The sequence below is a fragment of the Pomacea canaliculata genome, linkage group LG4 (assembly GCF_003073045.1).
Source record: "Pomacea canaliculata isolate SZHN2017 linkage group LG4, ASM307304v1, whole genome shotgun sequence".
Classification (NCBI taxonomy): domain Eukaryota; kingdom Metazoa; phylum Mollusca; class Gastropoda; order Architaenioglossa; family Ampullariidae; genus Pomacea; species Pomacea canaliculata.
Genome location: NC_037593.1, coordinates 6,277,113 through 6,300,805, shown reverse-complemented (window position 1 = coordinate 6,300,805; position 23,693 = coordinate 6,277,113). Strand labels below are relative to the sequence as shown.

At 37.9% G+C, this 23,693-nt stretch overlaps 1 protein-coding gene and 1 long non-coding RNA gene across 6 annotated transcripts in view; one reads left to right on the top strand and one right to left on the bottom strand.

Moving 5' to 3' along the window:
- The window catches only part of LOC112563208 (piwi-like protein 1), a 34,296-nt gene extending 12,817 nt beyond the window's left edge, over positions 1-21,479 (top strand). For all 5 annotated transcript variants that reach the window (XM_025237018.1, XM_025237017.1, XM_025237021.1 and 2 more), the window contains exons 4-19: positions 126-340; positions 3,391-3,515; positions 8,168-8,248; positions 8,484-8,678; positions 9,353-9,464; positions 11,751-11,874; positions 13,371-13,488; positions 13,650-13,764; positions 15,729-15,916; positions 16,336-16,487; positions 16,796-16,920; positions 17,329-17,503; positions 17,710-17,866; positions 19,033-19,158; positions 19,456-19,603; positions 19,756-21,479. In XM_025237018.1, coding sequence (XP_025092803.1) covers positions 126-340; positions 3,391-3,515; positions 8,168-8,248; positions 8,484-8,678; positions 9,353-9,464; positions 11,751-11,874; positions 13,371-13,488; positions 13,650-13,764; positions 15,729-15,916; positions 16,336-16,487; positions 16,796-16,920; positions 17,329-17,503; positions 17,710-17,866; positions 19,033-19,158; positions 19,456-19,603; positions 19,756-19,875 — 2,276 coding nt within the window. In that variant the 3' untranslated portion in view covers positions 19,876-21,479. The remainder of the gene's footprint in view (positions 1-125; positions 341-3,390; positions 3,516-8,167; positions 8,249-8,483; positions 8,679-9,352; positions 9,465-11,750; positions 11,875-13,370; positions 13,489-13,649; positions 13,765-15,728; positions 15,917-16,335; positions 16,488-16,795; positions 16,921-17,328; positions 17,504-17,709; positions 17,867-19,032; positions 19,159-19,455; positions 19,604-19,755) is intronic.
- On the bottom strand, positions 21,223-23,641 carry LOC112563214. The gene is made up of 2 exons (XR_003098983.1): positions 23,474-23,641; positions 21,223-21,868 (listed from the first exon to the last, which is right to left on the bottom strand). It is a non-coding gene; the product is annotated as an uncharacterized LOC112563214 (long non-coding RNA).
- Positions 23,642-23,693: the final 52 nt, after the last annotated feature.

The window sequence follows — 23,693 nt, the reverse complement described above, 5'->3', positions numbered from 1 at the left end:
CGCCCAAATTTGAAGGGGACCCCATTGACGAAAATTGAAGGGGTCCTCCGAACTTTTAATGCGTACTGTACGCAATTTTTTGCGTAAGCAGAAGCCCTGCTTTAAGGTATTTTTATCTATTACAGGCACACAGGGCAACAAAGTACAGGTGCTATCAAACAGCTTCAGGCTGACAACAGCTCCAGATTGGACCCTGTATCAGTATCATGTGGACTTCTCCCCACCAATAGAAAGCAGGAAACTGAAACAAGCACTTCTGGCTCCTCACAAGGAGTTCTTAGGAGTTGTACAGGCATTTGATGGGCATGTGCTGTATCTGCCTAAGCGGCTACCGAATGATGTAAGTATTGATTTTTAGTGTTGAATTTAGCTTCTGAAATAAATGACATGACAAACTTTATTAATCCCAATAAACAATTAAAATTTAAGAAAGTTCTCAGTTACAAGACAAGGTAAGTGATGCAAAACACAAAGATGTGCACCCAAATGAAGCTGTTCTTCTTAAGGTATGTTATATGTATGAGCACATGATTATATGCACAACACCAACACATCTTTGGTTAAGCAGTTAGATTGCTAAGAGTATAAACAGTTCAAAGTGCCTATTGTATCTGTTTGCATAGGCAAAGCATAATGTTTAACTGAGCTCAGAACAAGCTTATGTTTGAATGTGGAAAAATTGCTGGACAGTATTTGACAGCTTGATCACAAGCCAAGTCCCTCATCTTGACACCAATGAACTTTGAGCAAATATGAACAAACTCTTCAAACTATTCCTATTATGGGCAGAGTGACATGGAACCAGGGTATTAAGGAAAAAGGCAAAAGACTTGGATTACTGATAAAAGCAACAAAATATTGCTTTGCTGATTAAAAATGATTGGTTTGTGAAGAAGGTACACTCTTTCCTGACAGACCACATTTTATAATATGTTCAATGGTTACGTCCCTTGCCAGCAGTCAAAAACATTTGTCTTAGTATCTTAGAGCCAACAATCTTAACAGGTTTGTTGCATGTCATGCTGGAAACAATAACAAAAACTTTTATTTTCCTAAATATTTTGTTATGGTCTTTGCATCTTAATCTCATTTAAAACCTAATCTGCACATTTCTCATTTTAGATAATAAAAAAAAATTAATATTGGTTCATATTTTAGTCCAGAAGAATTTTTAAACAAAGGTTACAGCGCTTTACATATGTAACCAACAGTCCCTGATAACTACGTAGGGGTGGGCTATTACAAGAACACATCAAAGATGGAAATTGCCGCACAGCTGTAGATTTTATTCAGTTTCACTCAGCAGCTGGCCTGCCATCTCTTCACTCTCGCTTTCAAACCATAAAAGCCTCTCTCAGCTGAAAAGCTACACTACTTATACTATCTCCCATCAAACGTTCCAGAAACATCCACTCCCTTTTCCCACAGTTTTGTCACAACCTTTCTCAGTCCCCCTCTTGGAGCCAGTGGACACACCGACCCCGCCATCTGGTAATTGTTTCCCCAAGTGGCTCAGGCAACTTCATAACTTCTGGTGTATTAATAGGCGCAGTAGCCGCTTGCGGACAGTTCAAGGCTGGCTATGAAGCACACGGTCTTCGTGAGAAAGGGATAGTCCTGGGAGCCGTTCGACCCCTACCCTCTACAAAGACCTAACTCAGTACACAAGGGTCAGTCCTGGGAGCTGTTCGATAGGTACACTCTACAAAGACATAACTTGGTACACTACTAAGAGTGCTACACATACATGTGGTAGATTTTCATGTTTAGTCCTTGTTGCTCCTCGAGAAGCATAGGGCCGCAGATTTTCATATTAAAGGACCATGAAATTATGTGGTAATTGCAAAGAATAAGTGTACAATAAAATGAGAACAAGAGCACATTTTTAAAGGCTCAGTGGCACGGTACTCAAAGTGGTCCAGGAAGTAAAATACCTTGGGGTCATCTTTGACAGTAAACTGTCTTTTCTGTCTGCTATCAAATCTCTACGCCTTTCTTGTCAGAAAGCCTTCGACATTCTTAGAGTAGTTGGCCATGTCAGCTGGGGGCGGACCGCACGGTCCTGCTTCATCTGTATCATGCCCTGGTCCGCTCCAAGTTAGACTATGGATCCATCATCTATGGCTCTGCTCGAGAGTCCTACCTCACAATTCTTGATCCTATTCATCAAGGGCTCTGTATCTGTTTGGGTGCTTTCCGCACAGCTCCCGTACAAAGTTTGTATGCAGAGGCTGGTGAGCTTCCACTTTCTCTTCGTTGTCTGAATTTCAAGCTGAGTCTATCCTGTCAGATCCTCAGGAACAGGAAATGGGCATCCCCCGGGGCAACATTCTTTCACCAACTATTTTCAACATCCCTCTTGCAGAAGGCTTCTCTGCAGAACTTTACGCCAGTTTGCTTGCCTTGCAGCACATTTACTGCTTTTTGGAGCACAACTTTTTGATTAGTTCAGGTTCCCTTTCTGCCCTCCAAGCTCTGTTTTCCAATTGTTTTGACCACCTGCTCATGGTCCAACTTCATAAACTTCATGCAGCACTCATTCATGGTAACAAGGACATTATTTTCATCTGGGCTTCTGGCCATGCTGGTATCTCAAGCAATGTTTGAGCAGAACAAGCCACCAAGGCTGCATTTCGGTCTCCTGGCAAATTACACTGACTGGTGTCATAGGACTGTAAATCTATCTTCTCAGCCTACGTTCAGTCCCTGTGGCAACACTACTGGGACGCTCTAGCCTATAATAAGTTACATGCCACTCTTTCTTGTCTTTCCGACTGCCTGTCCTTGTGCTAACCTGTTTGGTTGGAGGAGCTAGTTCTGACTATGTTTAAAACACACCTTTGCCATGCAATTGCATCTTTTACGTGATGAGCCATCACACTTTGTCCATGGTTCAGTGTGGCAAATGTTTTGTCCTGAATAGCCAGCAGGGTTTTTTTACAACAGACTCTTTGTTTTACTTGTTTAGGTCTGTCCCATCAGCAGCTATTTTTACATTTTTAAGAAGAATAGGGTTCTACCATAACGTTTAAGCTTTCTTTTTAAGGCTTGATAGTTTTTTGTTTGTTTATTTTTTGATGGGTGGGGGTATTCTTTGGTGGCCTTTTGGCCCACAACACTCCTTTTTACTCTTTACCCACTCTTGCTTATTGTGTTGGCTTTTATTGATTCAAATTTTGTTGTTATATCACAGGTTTGCAAGCTATTTTTGTTCAGTGTATGTTTAAAGCTTTAAAGAGCCCTTTAAAAAAATTTTGTGTTAGAGGATAGTCACAGTGATTGCCTTTTTCTGCAGAAATCTTAGAATTCAAACGTTTGTTCGCAGATTGTCACTTAAAAAAAATTTTTTTTAAACATTTGTGCTATTAACTTGTTACAAATGTGTTACAGGTTAATGAAATGCATTCACTACGAAACTGGGACGGTGCTCAAATTAAGATCACCGTAAAACTAACAAATGAGGTGCCCCCTATGAGCGTGCAGTTTATTCACGTGGCTAATATTATTTTAAGAAGGTAAGAATATTTTCTCTTTTGCTTATATATGTCACAGGGTTCCCAGGTCCTTGCAAGGTCCTTTTAAGTCCTTTTATATTGAATTTTCGCCAAAAGGCCTTTTAAGTCCTTTTATTTGCCATGCGGTCCTTTCAAATTCTCACACAGGTCCTTACATTTTCTCTGTGACCCTTTTAAGTCCTTTTATCGATAAAATATTACAACAAATTTATTTCCGGAGTAGACTTTGGCGCAAAATACCGACGATTTTTCGCTGCATTGCTATTTTAATCACATGAACCCAGTCTCGCTCGCGGCGGGAACGTCCGTTTCGGCCTTTCGCGAGTTCACTCTCGTCGTGTCGACCACATTTCTTTGTCTGCTTAACAATTTGAAAGATGCCGGGGAAGTGCTCTTTTCAGGAGAAGTGGCTAAAGGAAGACAAGTATAAAGATTGGTTAATAAAAGACTCGAGCAATAAACATTTGGCACGATGTGCTGCCTGCAAAATATCTCTGAATCTTTCATCAATGGGCGAAAGTGTTCTGAAACAGCACATGGTTACCGAAAGACACCAAAGGCAAATAAAAGTATTTCTGAAAGATGCGCGCTTTTGTGTAACTGATTACTTTCGTCATCGAGAACATCCACAGCCCGCTCAAAATCAGACGGCACCGACCAGCTCTGCAAGTGTGTCCAGTAAGTTGACAATTATTATCTTTAGCGATTCATTTAGTTAACGATGTGGGTACTTAGAAAAACACATTAAATTAAAGCGTGCATAACATTTTGCGGTTTTTTTTCCACTCTTTATTAAGCCTATCGTCTAATTTACGGTGAAGCCAATAGCTTAAAGATCAGTAAATAGCAAAGAATTATTTAAATTAAAAAGTTGAGATTTTCATTTTCTCATGATTCGAACTACAAATAGAGTTTTATACAATCACGAATCTTACTACAGCTTTGCTGCAGAAAATTGATCTGAATTTTTGGCATCTGATCAGGAAAGATTAAAAAGAAAGTATAATTTAATAATGTATGCTTATTATCCTATTTTACCAGCAAATACATTATTTTTTTGGATTTTTAAAATCAAACAATTTAACATTAAAGCTAAATCAGTTAGCTGAAAATAACTTTCATTTTCAACTATGCTGCCATCTTTATACTTTAACTTAGTTTAGTATTATTTATATTAATCATGTCATTAATTATTGCTTTTTGAAACCTGTCTTTTATTCAGACAGAACATAATGTTTACAGACATAATGGTAACTTAAATGTTTTCTTTGAATAGGTTTCGTGATGAGCAATGAACGATTGAAGGCAGAGATCCTGTGGACTCTCAAGATTGTGGAATCACACTACAGTTTCAGATCTGCTGAAAAGTCTGCTGAACTGTTTCGACTTATGTTCCCAGACAGCCAAGTAGCTGCAGAATTTAAGTGCGGTCAAACAAAAGCCAGTTATCTAACTTCATTTGGGCTTGCTCCTCACTTTTCGAAATTGCTTCTGGACTGTGTAAATTCGTCGCCTGAGTATGTTCTTTTGTTGATGAATCTTCTAACCATAGACTCAAACTAAACAGCTGGATTTCCATGTTCGTTACTGGAGTGACAATGCTGTAAGGACTCATTACCTGACCTCGGAATTTTTGGTCATTCCGCGGCCATAGACCTTCAACAAAAGTTCAGTAAGGTAATTAGCGAATCAAACTTCAAGCAAGCTAATTTACTTCAAATTTCTATGGATGGACCTTCTGTAAACCTAAACCTTCTTGAGAAATTAATAACGACATGATTACCAATCACAATGTTGGTTTGTTAAATGTGGGCAGCTGTGGACTCCATGTTATGCACAATGCATTTAGGCGTGGGTGCGAGGCTTCTCAATGGGAGCTTGAGTCATTTCTTACATCTGCTTATATCTTGTTCAGAGACAGCCCAGCCAGAAGAGAAGATTATATAAAAGTAACTGGTTCCACATCTTTTCCAGCCAAGTTCTGTGCTCACCGATGGCTTGAAAACAATTCTGTTGCTGAAAAAGCAATTGTTATGCTTCCATACTTGGAAAAATTTGTCAAAGCTGCAATGGAGAAAAAAATAACATTGCCAAAGAACAAATCTTTTTGATATTGTAAAAGCTGGAGTCGTATCTACCCCTTTGCTTTCATTGTCGTCTGGCTTTCTTTAGTTTAATTGCCAGTATACTTGAACCTTTTTTGAGAAAATACCAAGCTGATCAGCCTCTTCTTCCTTTCCTTTGTTTAGACTTACATGACATTATGAAAAATCTGATGCACAAATTTATCAAGTCAAATGTACTTAATAAATGTGAAACTGCCCTCCAACTTGTGCAGGTTGATATATGCAACAGTTCTAACCATGTCAAATCTGAGCATGATCGAACTTGGCTTCAGGGTTGATAGACTACTGGCTGTAGCTAAGAAACAGTCATCAGTAAACGATGGAACTCTCATGGCCTTCAGAGCTGAATGCAGAGATTTTTGAAAGCAGTTGTTCTAAAATTGCAGGATAAATCTCCACTGAAGTACACCCTAGTGAGAACATAACTTTCTTAAACCCAAAGACCATGGGGAAAAGACAAATCAATACAAAAAATGAAAAAGGTTTTTGTTGTATTGCCAAGGTGTGAAAAGGTTTGATGATGTGACTTGTGACAAGGTATTGTCAGAGTTCCGTAATTTTCTTGACAGTTCTGCAGGTGAGTGTGGTAGTAAGGCTTTTGACCCTATGACACAAAGACTGGATAGTTGGTTTTATGATGCCCTTGCTGGAAAAGCAGAGTTTCAGGTGTTGTGGTCTGTTGTCAGACAGTTACTCCTACTCTCTCATGGTCAAGCTACAGTGGAAAGAGGATTTTCATTCAACAAAAGAAACAGTAGCTGACAATCTTAGTCAGACTGCACTAAAAGCACGCAGAGTAATTCTTGATCATATTCACAGTGTGGGAGGGGTGGAAAATGTTGAGATCTCCAAACCACTGATGATATCCGCTTCTAGTGCCTATGGCAGGTATGAACGTACCTCTCTGAGCAGAAGCAGCAGAAGGAAACAGAAAAAAAGCAGGTCCACAGAAAGAGATTAGGAGATGAGCTGGTAATACTCACAAAAAGGCTAAAGACCACCAGTGCCGAAGAACGACACTGCTGGAACTGGCTGACAGACATAGTTTCCAGGCTGAAGAGCAAAAAAGTTTTTCACTTATTGAAAGATCTAACAACATGCGTTTGTTAGCCAAAGACAAGAAGAAGGAGATAAACAAAGATTCAGTCAGACATTGATAGATTACAGGAAGAAATTAAAAGGTGTTGAATTGTGACATTCAGAATTAATGTTTATTTCAGTTTAAATAAGCTGCACAATTCTGTACATGTATGCTATGGAACAATGTTAAAAAACCAGAACTATTTAGAGGAAATTAGGTTGTGTAAAGAAATTGTATTGTTTAGTATTGGTAAAGCTGTAGGGGTGACAAAGAATTGAATTTCATCAATGAAACTTTTGCTTATAGTAGATGGATTGCTTTGTCATTTTGTAATCTTAATCTTATGTGTATTAGTATATCATGCTGTTTATGTATATGTTTGCATGTGTTACATGTATGTGTAATAAGAATGCTTAAATATATCTCAAGGTTAAAAAATAAATGGGCTGTAATGCTTGACAGTTTCGACTCATTCCATCTTGGTTTAGCATTAGGATCACACTCTTTTCATTCCTCATCTGATCCTCCAATCCTTGGCATTCCTTGTAGTCACAAGAAAATGTTTGGTCTACACATCTGTACAACACTAGTTGCCCTTCCGTATTCGCAAAAAACGCTCTTTTTTCAAAAGTTCTTTAGAAACTTACTCTTTCTTGAACTTTGATCTTCTAGTACTACTGTGCATAGCTCTATTTCTATCTCTCTCTTCCCATTAGAGTGTGTGTGCGAGAGAGAGACACGTGAACTGACTTGTATTACACCAAAGAATGGCTTTCAGGTTTTGCAATTATTATTACTTAGATTTCTAGAAAACTTGGAACATTAACGGTGTAATGTTATCAGCGCGCTAAGGACACTTTTTAAGTTATCTAATCTAAAATATGGCAGACAGGCATCAAAATTAACTCTTTGATTATTTATTACTAGAAATACATGTATTTGAGAACATAGAGAAGACCACAGATTCATAAATAATACATCTTTCCGACCACACAAGAGAAAAACTTAAGCATTGATGACTGTCACTTAGGTCCTTTCGAATGCATGAAAGGTCCTTTTAGGTCCTTTTAAGGTCCTTTTTTGGCACCATCCCTGATCCCTGGGAACCCTGATGTCAGTGTATCTTAATATATTTTGGAATCCAGACGTAGTAGCAGTGGCAGAAAAAAGTCCTTGCTCAAGACACTTTAAAAACTTGAAGGTCTGAAATAAGCAGCATGATGCTGGTTCTTTATATTTTTAACCTTGCCAGTGGATGTTGAGGTCAAAGAAGGTTAAGAAATGTGAGGTTTCTTTTTCGAAAAAAAAAAACCCTCACAATTGTTTGGTGACACCAGAACAAAGTTTGAGAAACAAGACAGTATGAAAGGTAATCTTCAACTATCCTGGTCAAAATGTTGGTAAAGTAATTTTTATGAGAGTTTTTACATATGCTTTTTTGACAGAGTGCTTGCACAGATGGGATTGAAGCAGATTACAAGGCATTACTTCAACCCAGACAATCCAGTGATCATAAAGCAACATCAGTAAGTTAGACACACCATTCTACTTGAATGTGCATGCCAGTAATTTAGAAGATGGGCAGTTGAATTCCACAGTGTAATGTTTCGAACACAAATAAACAAGTAAATAAATTGCCTTACCTTTTTTTTTTTTACCTGAGACGGCATTATGGTTTATGTTACCTTCATGTGAGAATTGATTTAAATTATTAATATTTATCTGGTAATGCAAGTCTTAAATGAATGATTTTAATCATAGTCTGCAGGTCATGTCCGGTTATGCCACATCTGTCCTGCAGTATGAGAATGATGTTCTTTTGTCGTGTGACCTGGCCCACAAAATTCTTCGTGATGATAATGTTATGGACCAGATATATGAACTGTTTGTCCAGAAGTTGCCAAATGCACAAAAGATGGTTGAGAGAAAGTTGATTGGAGCCATCGTCATGACAAGGTGGATCTAGATTTCTCTACTTTTCTTTTGCCTCATCCAAATCACCTTAGCTGACATTCTGATGTGATTGTTGCTGTATTGGTTTTATTTTAAACAGACTGCTTATAAAGGTTCAAAAGACATGGGTCTTTAAAAGTGTATATAGTTATCCATTTGTTGGGTTCTGTACGTTAATGGTTCCATGCCCTAAAAAAAAGAGCATAAAGAGGGGAAGTAGAAGAGATGACATTTGCTCATTACATGTGGTATCAATATACATTTGGTGGTGCTTGTGGTGATTCAGTTAAAAATATTTCACATTTTAAAATGAACACTTTGACTCACAGTATCTTAATGCATTCAGTACAAAGTCTATGTCCTCTGTGTTAAGTGTCTTAATAGCTCTCCCTCATCCTACCCATTCCACTCTATTCAGATCTACACACTGCCTTGTTCTCTCCAATCCTATTCTGATCACCATAGCTCTGGCCTTCTTGTCCTTGTAACCCTAAGGATAGGACTACACTTCTTTTTATTTTTCATGCACTCTTTTATTTATGTATGATTGTGTGAATGCTAATGCATTCACCATGAAATGCTGTTGCAGGCACAAGTGTTGGCTAAATAGTTATCATTCCTAATATCTAAATATGAAAAAAGAGGCTGTTAAAATAGTTAACATTTTTATATTTCAGGTACAACAATAAAACCTATCGTGTTGATGACATCAGCTGGGATCTCAATCCTACCTGCACGTTCGAGAAGTCAAATGGCACATCAATTTCTTATGAGGACTACTACCAAAATGTAAATAATTTTTTTCCTTCAGTGTATTTTAACTTAGAAGTTTACGGTGTTTCTAAAAAAGAAATTTATTTTTTTATAGGAATCGGGTCACGCACAAAGGCAGTGAGCAGTTTTTGGGCCATTTCAGTTTGTGTCGGCATAAAATGCTTTTGCTATCAAAAGTTTATTCTTGTAGACAAATTGTTAGGTGGTTTTTTTTTTTTGTGATAATAATATTGATACCAGCTATCCTCTGGTAACAGCTTATGGTGTTAACAATACAGGTAGTCCTCGACTTACGACGGGGATCCGTTCTTAACGCGGCGGCGTAAACCGAATTTCGACGTAAGTCGGATCATACGTTGATACAGTACTGTACCATAATAGCAGTACAGTACTGCAAACACTTAGCCTATCCAAACACCTATCCTTGTCACGACCTGACGTCGGACTTGCGCATTCTTTTACGAAAAACACGAGATCACTTCCAGGTTGGGACGTTTCTTTTACTAATACACATAAAAACATAAACAAGCATACACAGGAGAACAGCAGTTTCCACAATTGTTAACTTAAATCCACTGATAGCTACGACAATCTGTCAATAACAAGGCACTGGTGAAGATGCGTCTTAAAGCACCTTTCAAATCGCACGAAAGGTCCACGTGCACAAATATTTGGCAACACAAATCAAGGAGTAAGGGTGCACATGCACCGCTACTTACTACTAATGTCCCGCTCTACCAGTTTGCTTCTCACAGTGTCTCTGTCTTCTTAAACAGTTCAAACATGGGCTCTTACCCTGATCATTCTTCAAAGGAGTATGAATGACTCACGGTCCCCTCCACGTGGGTGACGATGGTGCCTCAGTCCTTCGGCACCTGCTTCAGTGTAGTCACTGCTGACTTCCTTTCGGCGGCTCTTGTCCTCGCTCCTCCTGTAGAGTTGCTGAAGACAGGCCTTCTCTAGCTGTTTGGGATGGTGGGGGGGTTCCTCTACTCGGGCCACCATCATTCCGATTGCAGGTGTCGTCGTCGTCGTCGCACCGACTCCGGCTGTCCAACCTCTAGCCGTCTCGAGCGGCGCCTCACTCCCCGCACACAGCAGTAGAGTTCACTTCTCCGCAGACAATCGCAGAGCTTCTTGGAGACTGCAGCGAGACTCTCTGGTCCCACTTGTTTCTTGTCTCACGACACACCTTACTCCCGCTAGCAACTTCCAAAACAGCTCCTTCACGTTTACACACCGTCTGTGTTAATCCAAAGATCGCCCCCTTAGGCTTTCAACTCTCGTCAATATATACTCCTGTCACACCCCATTCAGGGTGAGCACTTCATGCCTCGCTCACGAGGTCCACAACTCACGTGGTGCCCGAAATACACGTGGTGTCCAGAGACCCACGATTTCCAACTATAACAGGACAATCACGCTCTCAACCTTCCATCCGTCCTCTCTTACACTGTTGACAATTACATGGCAGAGGGGCGACACACAGGGCGGGCTACTCCACCCTGCTCCCCTCCACCTCTTTCTACCATACTCAGGTGAAGAAACACTGGAGGCACGGACTAGTCCGTGACATTCCTCCCTTCTCTAAATAAAAAATGTTACAAACATTTTTCGAGCCATGGACATCCGTGACAATCCTAACACAGTACCCTACATAATTATCAATAAACATAAGTACAGTAAAGTATTGTGCAGTACAGTACGCTTTGTTATCACTGTCGCTGTCATAGAAGCAGATCCTGTCACGTGTTCAAGGATACGATCTTTATCCTTGATAATCGTAGCGACAGTCGAGCGACTAAGTCCTAAAGACCTGCTAATTTCTGTTGCTGTTTCCCCTTCTCAGACTGCCTTATGATATCCACTTTCACCTCCATGGTGATGGCCTTCCTTTTCTTTGATGCACTGACCTCGTAAGTCGGAATGAGCGTCGTAACCACAAAACGACGTAACTCGAGACCGTCGTAACCCGAGGACTACCTGTATTTATACCTATCTATCTGACCAGCTCAATATGTTCAAACACATAGCTTTTCATTATGCTCAACAGACGCAAGTGTGCACAATAATTTTTAAAAAGTTGTTGCATTAGTGGCAAACGCATCTAAATCGTAAATGATAGTGTCATCTTTAAGCTTAGGAGGAACAATAGACATGTCTATAGAATGTTTACAAAATTCTGAAATCATTGTTTTCAGGAAATTAGTTGTCAATTTTCAATTATCTTGTAACTATTGTATGAGAATGTCACAACAGATAATCTCTGCACACTATAACACCAATATTTCTTGTTTGCAGCACTATGGAATTAAGATTACCGACCGTAATCAGCCACTTCTTTTGAGCAAGCCAAAAAAGAAGGACATCAGAAGGGGTCAAAAAGGAAACATCTACTTGCTTCCAGAATTGTGCCTTTTGACAGGTATAGTAAGCACTTAGACCAGGGGTGGGGAACGTCAGGCTTGCCAAGGCAGCAACAGATTTAAGTAAATCTATAAGCTTTTTTAATAGAAATTATTGCTGTATATTAAGTAATAATATAGTACATTTTGAGGGGTAGGCAAGGAACGTCTTACAAGATAGGAAACATACGAGTACATGACGGGACAGACACATGTGCTGTCGGCCTATGTGGACTATTTTGGAGAATTATGCATGCATGTAACCTTCAGTCCAAACCTAAGATAGACCACTTCCGGTTTAGTTGACTGTTGATACACATAGGCTTCTTCATCAAATAATTTAAAAAAATCAATCATTGAAATTGCTGTTACTGTTCAGGCTTACATGTGTCCAACATTTTCTTATTGCATTTCCTAAGGATGAGCAAATGAAAGCTTTGGTTGGTTTAAATTCGCTTGGATTTATAACTTGTGCATGTGCAGGAATGTCTGTGTGTATAGATTGTTCAAGTTGCTACCCGTAATAATAAATGCACTTGGTGACTTAGAACAACAGTGTGCACATTGTCACAGTTTCTCACATTCATGTAGTTGCCTGGACAAACAAGACAGCTGAATCTGCCTCTTTTCAGGCCCTGTCTAAATTTAAGTATGGAAAAATTATGTTACAGCAATTAATAATACTGGATAGAATGTAGAGAATCTTTCATTTACATGCATTAGTCAATCCTTATTATTACCTAATTTAATTGTACAGACAGTCCTAAAAGAAAGCTCCTTTCTCAAGTTGACAGTTCAACATACAGTCACTCTTAACACTGATAATTATTTTTAACGATACTTTTAGTTTCAGTCACTGGATACTGTTGTTTCACTGTACTAACGATACTCTAAGTGACAGTGGGGACTAATGTTCCAGGAATCCAAATACATATATATCTTGCAAAAAAAAATCTCAAACCACAGACACCTCCACTTGGGGACAGAGGTTGCAAAACAAATCAGCACTTGCTGTTGGAAATAAGCGACCACACTATGCTTTCTTAGATGCCACCTCTAGGGGCAGACATCACACACACTGGCGTACACACAAAAGTATAAATACCTTCCTAGAAAGCTGCAGCCTCCAGTCCTCTACACGTAGTGTCTCTGCACTTGCTGTCTCCCTTGGATGTGCTGGCCAGTGTCGTTTAATTTATTGCCTTCCACTTTTCTATTTCAGCTGTATTAAAAAAAACAAACCAAAGAAACTATTACTCATTCAGCAGGTGCAGCTCGGCCACCTTCGCTGTGCCGATTTGTTAACTTCATGTTAACCCTCTGTGACACATTCTTCATTTTTTCCTTCTTGATCCTAGTCGCCCCTAGGGGAGCATAGGGCTGTGGCAAAATTACAGCTCGATCAGTTAGAGCAGGTTAATTTTAAGGAGATAATTTTGTCTGTGAATGATGAGAAACTGTTGATTTAATAATTAAAGCTTTTAAAAAAGATATACATTTATGTTGGCATTCTCAGGTTTGACGGATGAGCAGAGGATGAACTTCACTGTCATGAAAGATCTGGCAGTTCACACAAGAATTGGCCCAGACGGCAGAGCTCGGAAGCTTTTAGAATTTTCTGACAAAATCCACAAGTAAGAGATGCATTATATTGTGTGTGATTGTCTGTGTAGAAAGACTTGGAATGGTGGAAGCTTGCCTACAAGAGTTCCTGGTGGGGTATGGGTTTGATTAGCTTTTTCTTGTGATTATGGTAAAAGAAAATTCAGGATTGAATAATGTCAACTGCTTACAGGACTCCAGATGTGGTGGATACGTTAAAGAAATGGAATATATCTTTCGAAAACCAGCTTGCCAGAATTGATGCTCGCATTTTGCCACAGGAAGTGATCAAACTAGGAACTGTGCCAGTAAGTACATCATGCCGATAAAAGTTTAGGAAGCTGTGATAAGAATTAAAAAAATTTTTTTTTTTTAATATTAAATGAACTTCCTCTTTTGTTTGGCCAACAGTTTTTGCATTATTTGACACTAAGATAACATGCTTGTTTTTAGATTTTGTTATTTTACTTTTTTTAATTATTATTTATTGTGAATAAAATAGAAATTTGCTTGTAACTTCAAGGCTGCTTTGTATTACTTCTAACAACAGCGACAGTGATGCAGAATATAATTTATTTTATAGTAAAAAGTTTTTGTGGTCTGTCCATAGACAGTTGATAGTAGAGGTTTCAGTGTATATGATTGAAGATTTAGATTGAGTTATTCGCTGTGATGCATGCTTTGAAAAAAATTGTCAACATCTAGTTTTCCTTTTTATAAATAGAGGTAGTTGGATGATATAAACAACAATCCTTTTGTGAAGAAGGTTTGCACACAATAACTGTTTCTATTGCTGTTACACTTATATTTTACGCAAGAAATATTGCTGTTTTCCTTGCGTAAAATATTAGTGTAACTATTGATATATATATACTGTTAGGACTGTCTATAATGAATAAAAACAGACATTAGCTCCGCTCCAGTAGATTTTTGTGTTGTGAAATATTGCACTATTATGGGTGCCAAAAGTTTTCTTCAAAAGAACTAATCTTGTAAAGTAACATTGTTCAGGAAATGGTTCTTAATAAACTCAGTAAGGTCACCTCCCATTCTGTTGCCACATTTTGACTATTTTTAAAAAAATTGTACAAAATTAACTTTGTCAAAAATATTTTGAATTAGTGTTAAATATCACACTTAGCAAAAATAAACTGTTCTACCTTTAGAAAGTGTATAATATACATACAGTGGAACCTCGGTTAACGAACTTAATCCATTCTGGAAAGCTGTTCGTTATCCAAAATGTTCGTTATCTGAAACATTATTTTCCATAAGAAATAAAGGAAATTGATTTAATTGGTTCCCAGCCCCTGTTGACTCACTAATCTTTGAAAGTCACAGGCTATATAGGTATTTGTTTTAATGAGAACAGTTATAATACAATCTAAATGGAGTTAAATAAACATAAAAATATTAACGAAAGCATTTAAACATCAGAAAACTTGCTGTTTTGATGGCGTGGTAGGAAGCAGGTGTGGGGAGGAAGGGGTGGAATTACTGTTTTGATTCCCCCTCTATGAGCATACGTGACATTATGAAATCGGGGGTGACTTCCCTTTTCTGTAGCTTTGAGGTTAAAGGAAAAAACTTGTCCAGTGTCTGTTCCTTCTGCCTTTTTTGTAAAACTCTTCGGTAATACATCACATATCTGACAGACGCATGCCACCTTCACACTTTACAAATCATTTCCTTTTTCAATTCATTTGTTGGCCCCTTCCTTGTCATTACCTCACTACTATTAACTGCTCTTAATCTTCTTTGGAGCCATTATTGAGGATTATCTTATTAAAATAAAGCACAAAAATCACTAAATAAGAAGGATGCGCATAGAAAAGGATCGACTGATCGTAACTGTGTCTCGAGTGCGAATGATTAGATGCTGGTCGGTCACGTGTGGTTCACGTGGGTCACGTGTGGTTCACGTGGCTGTTCGTTATCCGAAATTTTGTTCGTTATCCGAAATATTCGCTATCCGAGGCGTTCGCTAATCGAGGTTCCACTGTATAGAAAATAAGCATATATCGGCATACTCAAAACTGGCTTATAGATTTCGGGAGTAGAGCCATAATGAAAACTTGGTATACGTAAAAAGTTCCAGTTATTAATACACACGAGTAACTTTTTTTCATCCTAGTGGGAATACATATCCAGAATCAGGAAAATCACATGATACACTGTGGCCCACCATTTTATTAGTTATGCTGTATAGTTAAGGAAAGGAGAATGAATAAGAAAAAGAGTAGTGATCATTAATGTTCTTGGAATTTTGTAGGTGAACTACAGGCAAGAAGAAGCTGACTGGAGCAGAGACATGAGAGGAAAAAGATTAACAGCGCCGATAGACTTGAGGGACTGGATTGTCATAGCCTTTAAGAAGGATATTGATTTAGCAAAGGATCTTTGCAAGGTTCTTATGACAGTTGGACCACCAATGGGCATGAAAATTTCGCCACCACAGCTGTATGTGAACTTTTTAAAGTCTCGGTATTGTTAAATGATGCAGAAATATAGTTGGTACTGTCTTCAGAGTAAAGTTTAAGAAGAAACATTTTTCATCAGATGTTAAACTTTCTATGTAAAAATTCTTAGTAAGGTTTGGGCGGGGGGTGGGTTGGTGTTTTACGCCGTGTCAGCAACTTAGGCTATATTACGGCAAGGCAGCCAGCCCTGTAAACAGATGCCACGTGCAGAGAAAGAACAGCGTGCCCGAGACGAGAAATGAACTCTGGGCAGCCAACCTTCACTGTATTGGTGACAGGCGCTAACCGTTGCGCCACCGGACCGCTGTTCTTAGTAAGGTATCATTCTGTCTGAAAAATTAATAAGATAGAGTATAAACAGTGTCTGTGTGGGTGTATATTTATGTTTTGGTGTTTCAGAGTGGAGACGCCCAATGATAGGAATGAAACCTTTGTGGTGTGCGTGAGAGAGAACCTAAGGCCCACTACCCAGATGGTCTTGGTTGTTCTGCCGAACAACAAAAAGGATCGCTATGATGCTATTAAAAAGACAACATGCATAGACAGAGCTGGTAATATGTATTTTTAAAAAAAAATTATAATAATATAAGTTGATTGGGGGAAGAGGGTGGTGTAGAAATGTGGCATAAAAATGAAGTTTTGTTGTCAAGAGTTTATTTGATTATTTTCCTTCAGCTTAAGCATTTATTTTGCAACTAGCTTTTAACAATACATTAAGATTTGTAACTACCTGTTTTTGAAGCATGTATCAAGAAATCAAAAATTTTTGCGGTTTATGCAAAAACAGGTAGTTTTGTGGATTTCATTATAATCACATGTTCCTCGTGTTTTGTGCTTTAGAAATATTTTAATTTTGCAGTACCATCCCAAATGGTGGTTGCCCGTACATTGACAAAGAAGCAAGGTTTGATGTCTGTGGCCACCAAAATTGCTCTTCAGCTGAATTGTAAAATGGGTGGCGAGTTGTGGAGTGTGGATATTCCTGTGAGTATACTTTTGACTTTAACTTTTATGTTCCCTTTGGTTTAAGCCATACAACAAATGCAGTCTTTGAAAGTAAACTTTTTTGGAGGTGGGTTGAGGGGTAAATTTGGGCAGATCCTCCTGATTGCTCATAGAAGGTAGCTACACTGACTGTATTTAGATCTTTTTTCAATAATCGCAATGTCTATAAACATTGTTGGCAAAATCAGTAGTAGTCTTAATAGTCATAGTACTAATAGGTAGTTCCATATGAAAATTTGTTAAATAATTGTATAATTGCTAATTATATAAATTGAAGCTGAAATTCTGTTTGGATAATGTTTTATTTATTGAAGATTGATTCCATTCCTTCAAGAGTTTTGACAGTTTTGGTTCATGATTGACACATACACTAAAATGTTTTTGCAGCTGAGTGGCGTCATGATTGTTGGCATTGATACTTACCATGACTCATCAGCCAAGGGCCGTTCGTGTGGTGGTGTGGTGGCATCACTGAATAGGGAGTGTACTCGCTACCACAGCAGTGTCACATATCAGACCAGCCACCAAGAGCTGCAGGATGGACTGTACTGCTCATTTACTGGTATGTAAATTTAATAGAGAAGATTTGTAGTCATAGTAAGAGATGCTGAAGGAAAAATAAAAGTTTTTATAAACTTTTCATATTTCTTTGAGTGCTGCTAGTAAGAAGTTTATAACTATAAAAAGGACCATAAAATGAAGTGAATTATAGTTCTAGACATATGCAGCAAACATTTTAACATTGTCAAAAACTGTTTAATTTTCCAGCTGCTATTAAAAAATGGCTAGATGTGAATCGAACGGCACCAGAAAAGTTTATCATCTACAGAGATGGAGTTGGCGATGGGCAGCTTGAAGCAGTCTATGAGCTGGAAATGCCTCAGATAGAGAATGCTATAAGGAATGCTGTTGGAGACACATTTATGTAAGCTTGACACTAGGGAATCACCAAGCGGTTTCTGTGCCCTCGTTTTCAAAACTACAGTGTCCGTGGGGATGTTTATCTGAAATAACCTAAACTTTAGGTAGTGCTATTGATGGCTTTGTACTTTGAAATTGGTCAAAGAGTGAATAGATGTCTGTTTGCTTAAATTACTTAAATAACATAATCTCCAATTATAAATTGCATTTCTACATGACCATTTACTGCCACTTTTAAGTGCTAAGTGACTGGCAACAGATTAATTCCATATACCTTATGGGATATTTTAAAAATAGTTTTCATTCTTTCCTTAAAACATTTCTACATTAACCCTCTGAGCATGACATAAAAGTATACATATTACAAAGACTGGCTAATAACTGAAGACTAAGAAGACGACAGTGTGTGGTGCTTGTTTTTTTATTATTGATGCTCATGGGCAAACAATAGACCAAGAAACCTGTGCATTTTTGGAAAGGAGAAAACTTGAACTTTGCAATAAAAGTAAAGAAAATTGCCTTCCTTATGCTTCCTTGGCAAAGCCACAATCTTGGCTCATTGTGCAGTAAGGGTTAAAGAAGGCCCTACCTTTGGCATAAACTTCAGAAATTTGTATCTTTGTGGGGAAGATGTGGATACAGTATTACATACAGCTTGATGACAAAACACTATCATGCCCTGTTATTGTATCAGCCTACTAGTACTTCATATCTTCAGGTGACTTTTGCCACATTGAAATGATAATTTGTCTGAAAGATGCCTTTAATATTAAAGGGCATACTTTTACAGCTATTTAGAAGAATTTAGCCCTTTTTCATATTTCTTTCAATCAGGATGTTCTTACAGTATAGAACAAATTTGTTAAATTATTCTTTAAATTTATTTAAAATTTTTCCCTTGCTGATAGACTATCATCTACATTTTTGCCCAGGCGTAATTGTCATTGTTTTTTTTTTTTTTTTTTTCAGTTATCTTTAATGGCAGAGCATGAGTTTGCATTTACTGCACATTGCTTGCTACTAAATTAGTTTGTACTTTCTGTGCCTTTAAATACTTCCAGAAATAAACTTAAGGTGTATGGTACAAATGATAATTGTTATGCTTTGTTATTTGTCAGTATTAAATGACTACTTCTTGAATGAAACAGATTTGTTCTTGGATGGTTTCAGTCCAAAAATCACTTTTGTTGTGGTCAAGAAGAGGATTTCAGCAAGGTTCTTCAGCCCGAGCCATAACCAAATGCATAATCCTTCTCCAGGGACAGTTGTTGACGATGTTTGCACAAAGAAAGAATGGTAAGCAAATCTAGAGGGCTCCATTTGTTTGTTACTTTAGCATTAAAACTAAACAGCTTGAATACGAACAGATGGCATATCTCTAAACATCATATGGCTTTAGATATCTGTGACAGTTGTAGTTTGCTTTATATTAAGTGCAGAACTGGGCTAAGTTAACTGATTATTATTATTATGTTTATTTTAAGTATTCAAAGTAATTTCACTAAGGCAGGGGCTTGCATAAAAAGCTATACTTTTGATGTCATGCAAATTTTTTCTAGAAATGACTTTTGTGAGTGTTCTTGACTTTTGCAGGTATGATTTCTTCCTGGTTTCTCAATCAGTTCGTCAGGGTACAGTGAGTCCAACTCACTACAATGTAATTAAAGACACCATTCAGCTTAGGCCTGACTATGTTCAGCGACTGACCTACAAGCTTACTCACTTGTACTACAATTGGCAGGTAAGTCTCTCTGTTTTTTTTTTTTGCTTTTAGGAATAAAAGTTTTTTTGAAAATGTATTGTTTAGAATGCTGAAGAAAGAAATCTTTTATTAAATAAACATCAGTCTGACAGATATATTTGGTCTAAATGTAAATTCATTCTTTGTTTCAGGGTACAATTCGTGTGCCTGCTCCATGCCAGTATGCCCACAAACTTGCTTTCTTGTGTGGACAGTCACTCCATCGTAACTTTGATTCTGACAAACTTTCTGACAAACTGTGGTTCTTGTAATTCAGAATTATGAACATCAGATCTTCATCCATGCACAAATAAACATGTAACATTTCATCCTATCAGGGTAGATAGAGACATCTTTAGGGGTAAATGAAAAAATCACCCAGGGTAGATGTCTTCATTGTGGTCTCATTATTGCAATAAGGAAAACAAAAACTGCAGTGAATATTGCCTTGAGAGACAGGTGTGCATGAGGCTGTTATGGAAAATGTGAAGATGTGCTATAAAGGTGTTCAATTTTGCTGAAATATGGGTTGTCTTTGTACTTGACATTTAATTCTCATGTTAACTTCAAGAAATATTTGATCTTCAAGTTTCGTGTTTAAAGTTAATAACTTTTTCTACTGTTTAGTCATTTTACTTTGAATTTTTTTATAATATCCCAGCCTGCAAGTGGTGCAGCATTCAAAGAATTTTTTTTTAAGTCTTTTGAACAAAAATATTTTTTTTTTGGCTGTATTTTGTATCACTGCTGATGTAGGACAGGCCAGTATGAGAAAAGCATTGCAGTATCAAGGAGCACTTTTGCTGCAGTTTTTCTTTCTTGCACTTTACAGCAGCATTCTGATTTATACAGTCTTTTTAAAACCTTTCATGTAGGCAGTGTCATCTTCTAGTCATTACTGTCATCATGTTACATTTGTATGGTTCCCCCTTCAAATACAGGTCCCACCGATTTTAAAGCACACTTTTTTCATTTTCATAGTTTCAAATCTGGTTATTTGTTTCATCCTTTTCATACTTCATTTTAAAAAGCGGTGTTTTTTTTTTCAACATAACTGAACTTGAAAGTAATCAGTAATAATTTTATACTTTGACTATTATGTCCTTCTTCGCTCAACAAACATGGTCAAACATTTAACAGAGTGTGGCAAGTGGCTTATATATAAAAAAATTTGGTTGAACATTTATCCATGTTTGTTTTGTTAAGAATGGTTTTTAGTCCTTAGTGAGTACTTCTCACTTGTGAATATGTTAAGGAAATAATCCTTCCTACATTTCCACAATTTTTGTTACCTTGAATTTTAGTTTTAAAGTTGTTTACATGGAGAGCAAATTGATGAAGGATGAGAAAATAAGCATCATAGATTGACTGTAGCTCTTGACTTAAAAGTGGTGACAAAGGTTCTGCACATTATGAATGTTAAGTATTAGCAATACATACAAGAACAATCCTGATGTCAATGATTTTGACCTCCTTATATGAATGTTTGTAGACAAATGAAAAGAGGGGTGTTCACCTGTATTTGGAGAAATGTCTTACACTGAGAAGTGTCCAGTCATCAAAGAAAGTGTTGGACTGTACTAGGTGAACATCATACCCGTTCATTTTTGCCTTCGTGAATTTTTTGTTTTAGATTAAAGTTCCCATTTTGTTTGATTTGATCTGTATCTTTTGTCTTTTTAATTTTTAAGATCTGGATGCTGTCGACAATAGCAGTTTTATTACAATTTGAGTTTAACAGTGTGCTAGTTGTTTTTGCTTTGTTTTGTTTTTTTAATTAGACTCTGATGATTGCCAGCTCCACATACTCTGTTCAATTGATAAGGATTTTAAGGAAAAATCCCACATGATTTTAAAATAAAAAATTCTACTTTTATCATGATGAATTTGATTTTCAATCAATATATTTTTCTATAATCATAAATCACTTTTAATGCTATGTAGCTTGAAACTCAACAGAGATAAAGGATGAACTGAAACTGAACAAAAGTTGCAGGATTTAATGGACACAAGGTGCTCAGCCCATTGCATGATTTTACACAAAAGTGTTCCTATTCACCTCCAGTGGAGTATAGGACCACAACAACATGGCATCGGATCCGGTTCTGGGCCAGTCATCGCTGCTGCTTCTGAGAGCCGAGTGAGCTTTGTGCATGTTGTTGCTTGTGGGACTGTGGGCTGTCATCCGCAAAGTCGAGATCCTCAAGTTGCCTCTCTACCATTGTAAAGGTTGTGCGTACTGGCCAGTTGTAACGGTTGAGTGCTCTGTCACGCAATGGATAACTCTTTTGACAAGCAATCAACCACACCTAATTACAACGCTCACTACATGTCCAATCACCGAATCAGTAAAATAGATCAATAAATGTTTATGAAACAAAAGAAGGTATTTTAGCGGGAGGGTGCAATAAAACTGTACACATATACAGAAATAGTTTACATTTAGGTCCAAACGTAGTCTTAGAACTTATCCCTCATCGATGTCGCTCGCCTCATAAATGTTCACAGTGCATTTCTTTACTTACATCAATAAGTCTAAACTCGCTCTGGCATAAACTTCCAATGCACTAGACTGAGTCCAGCGAACAACTTCCTTACGTCTCCGAGACTGACTTCCAGTCTCTGTCACGCAGATTAAGAAAGTGATAATTCTCTCGTAGTCCGAGGCTGAGTCGCCTCGTGTCCCTGGTCCCCCCTTGATCTTGGACCAATTCAGGGAAGTTCGCATGTACCTTAACTATTCTACCCCGCCGCCTTGTGTACAGGCCAGCGGGTCCCGTGTCACTGGTCAGATTTATACGCCCCGCCTTGACTATTCTGTCCTGTCATTAGCCAGAGCAGTGGCAACTAGACCAGTGCACGGTTGGTGGTCTAAACTCTAACTCAACTTTGCTAAAAGTAGAAAATACGTTTTCTACAACCATTCTGCGTGTGAACTGTCTCTTTTTGCCTCTTGCACTCTTCTTCACTTCTTGGTTTATCCCCCAGTACTTGGGTCTGAGCTCTTTTCCTGCTGGTCTTGGTTGATCTTCTACTTCAGCTCTTTCCTTTCCTCTATCTTTTGCCAGGTCCCTAAAGTAAAACATTCCTTGTGTTGTTTTTTCTTTCTTTCCCAGAACGCGTGTGCAAGCAGACATCCACGTCCCCTTTAATTCTGTCCATATGTTGGCCAGTTTCTTCCAGGAGTCCCTCCAGCACCGCAAACCTGTTTTTAACTTCACAGTTGAACTCTTAATGCTTTTTGCAGTCTGTAAGAAACTGCACGTTGAATTTGTGGTGCGGTCTGTCTGATGAGATAGCGGTAAGAAAATGGTGTAGTAGAAAGGACATCGAATTCGTTAGGTGGACACAGAATGTCATTTCCCAGATTCAGAGTGTAAGAAACAAAGTATACATAACAAATGGAAAATATAATAATACCACTACAGTGTGCACTCAAAAGTCAAAACTTGGGTGAATGCACATATAGACCGTACATGTAATCACGGGCTACAAGCCATATGTTGATATTCCCGATTATGAGGAAAGAAAGATAAGAAATATATAGAGAAAGACAAAATAGCAATAAAAATAAAGTTTTAAAATTCAGTTGTGTCTATGTTTGTGTCATTTGCCTGTTCATCTTTTCTCCTTTATATATTCTAGTTTTGTTTGTTTGTGGAGAATATTTTCAGTCCTAACCCTGACGGTATGTTCAAATAGAAGTCGTTTCACCTCAGCTCTCAGACCCTACAGCAAGTATTGGTCGGGTGAGACAGACGTTTTATTGCCAGGCTAGTTGGCAGTGCTGTTGTGATGTCTACCCTGTTCGAATATTAATTGGAGACGACAGGACATAAGTACAGTAGTTAGCTCGACGTGGTCTCCTACCTTTGAAGCAAGACTCGACGTTGAAGCGAGGTATGCTCATGCGTAGTAACTATGGATCTTCTAGTGTTGCTGAATGGATTAGCAGACATTTTGGTGGTATTTTTGTAAATCAAAACCAATAATAAAGCGTGAGTTGTATGTGTTAAGCTTTTTCATGTTATTTTTTTAAATTTAAATTTGACGTGTATTTACTCTTTAGCAGACGATCAAACACCCACTC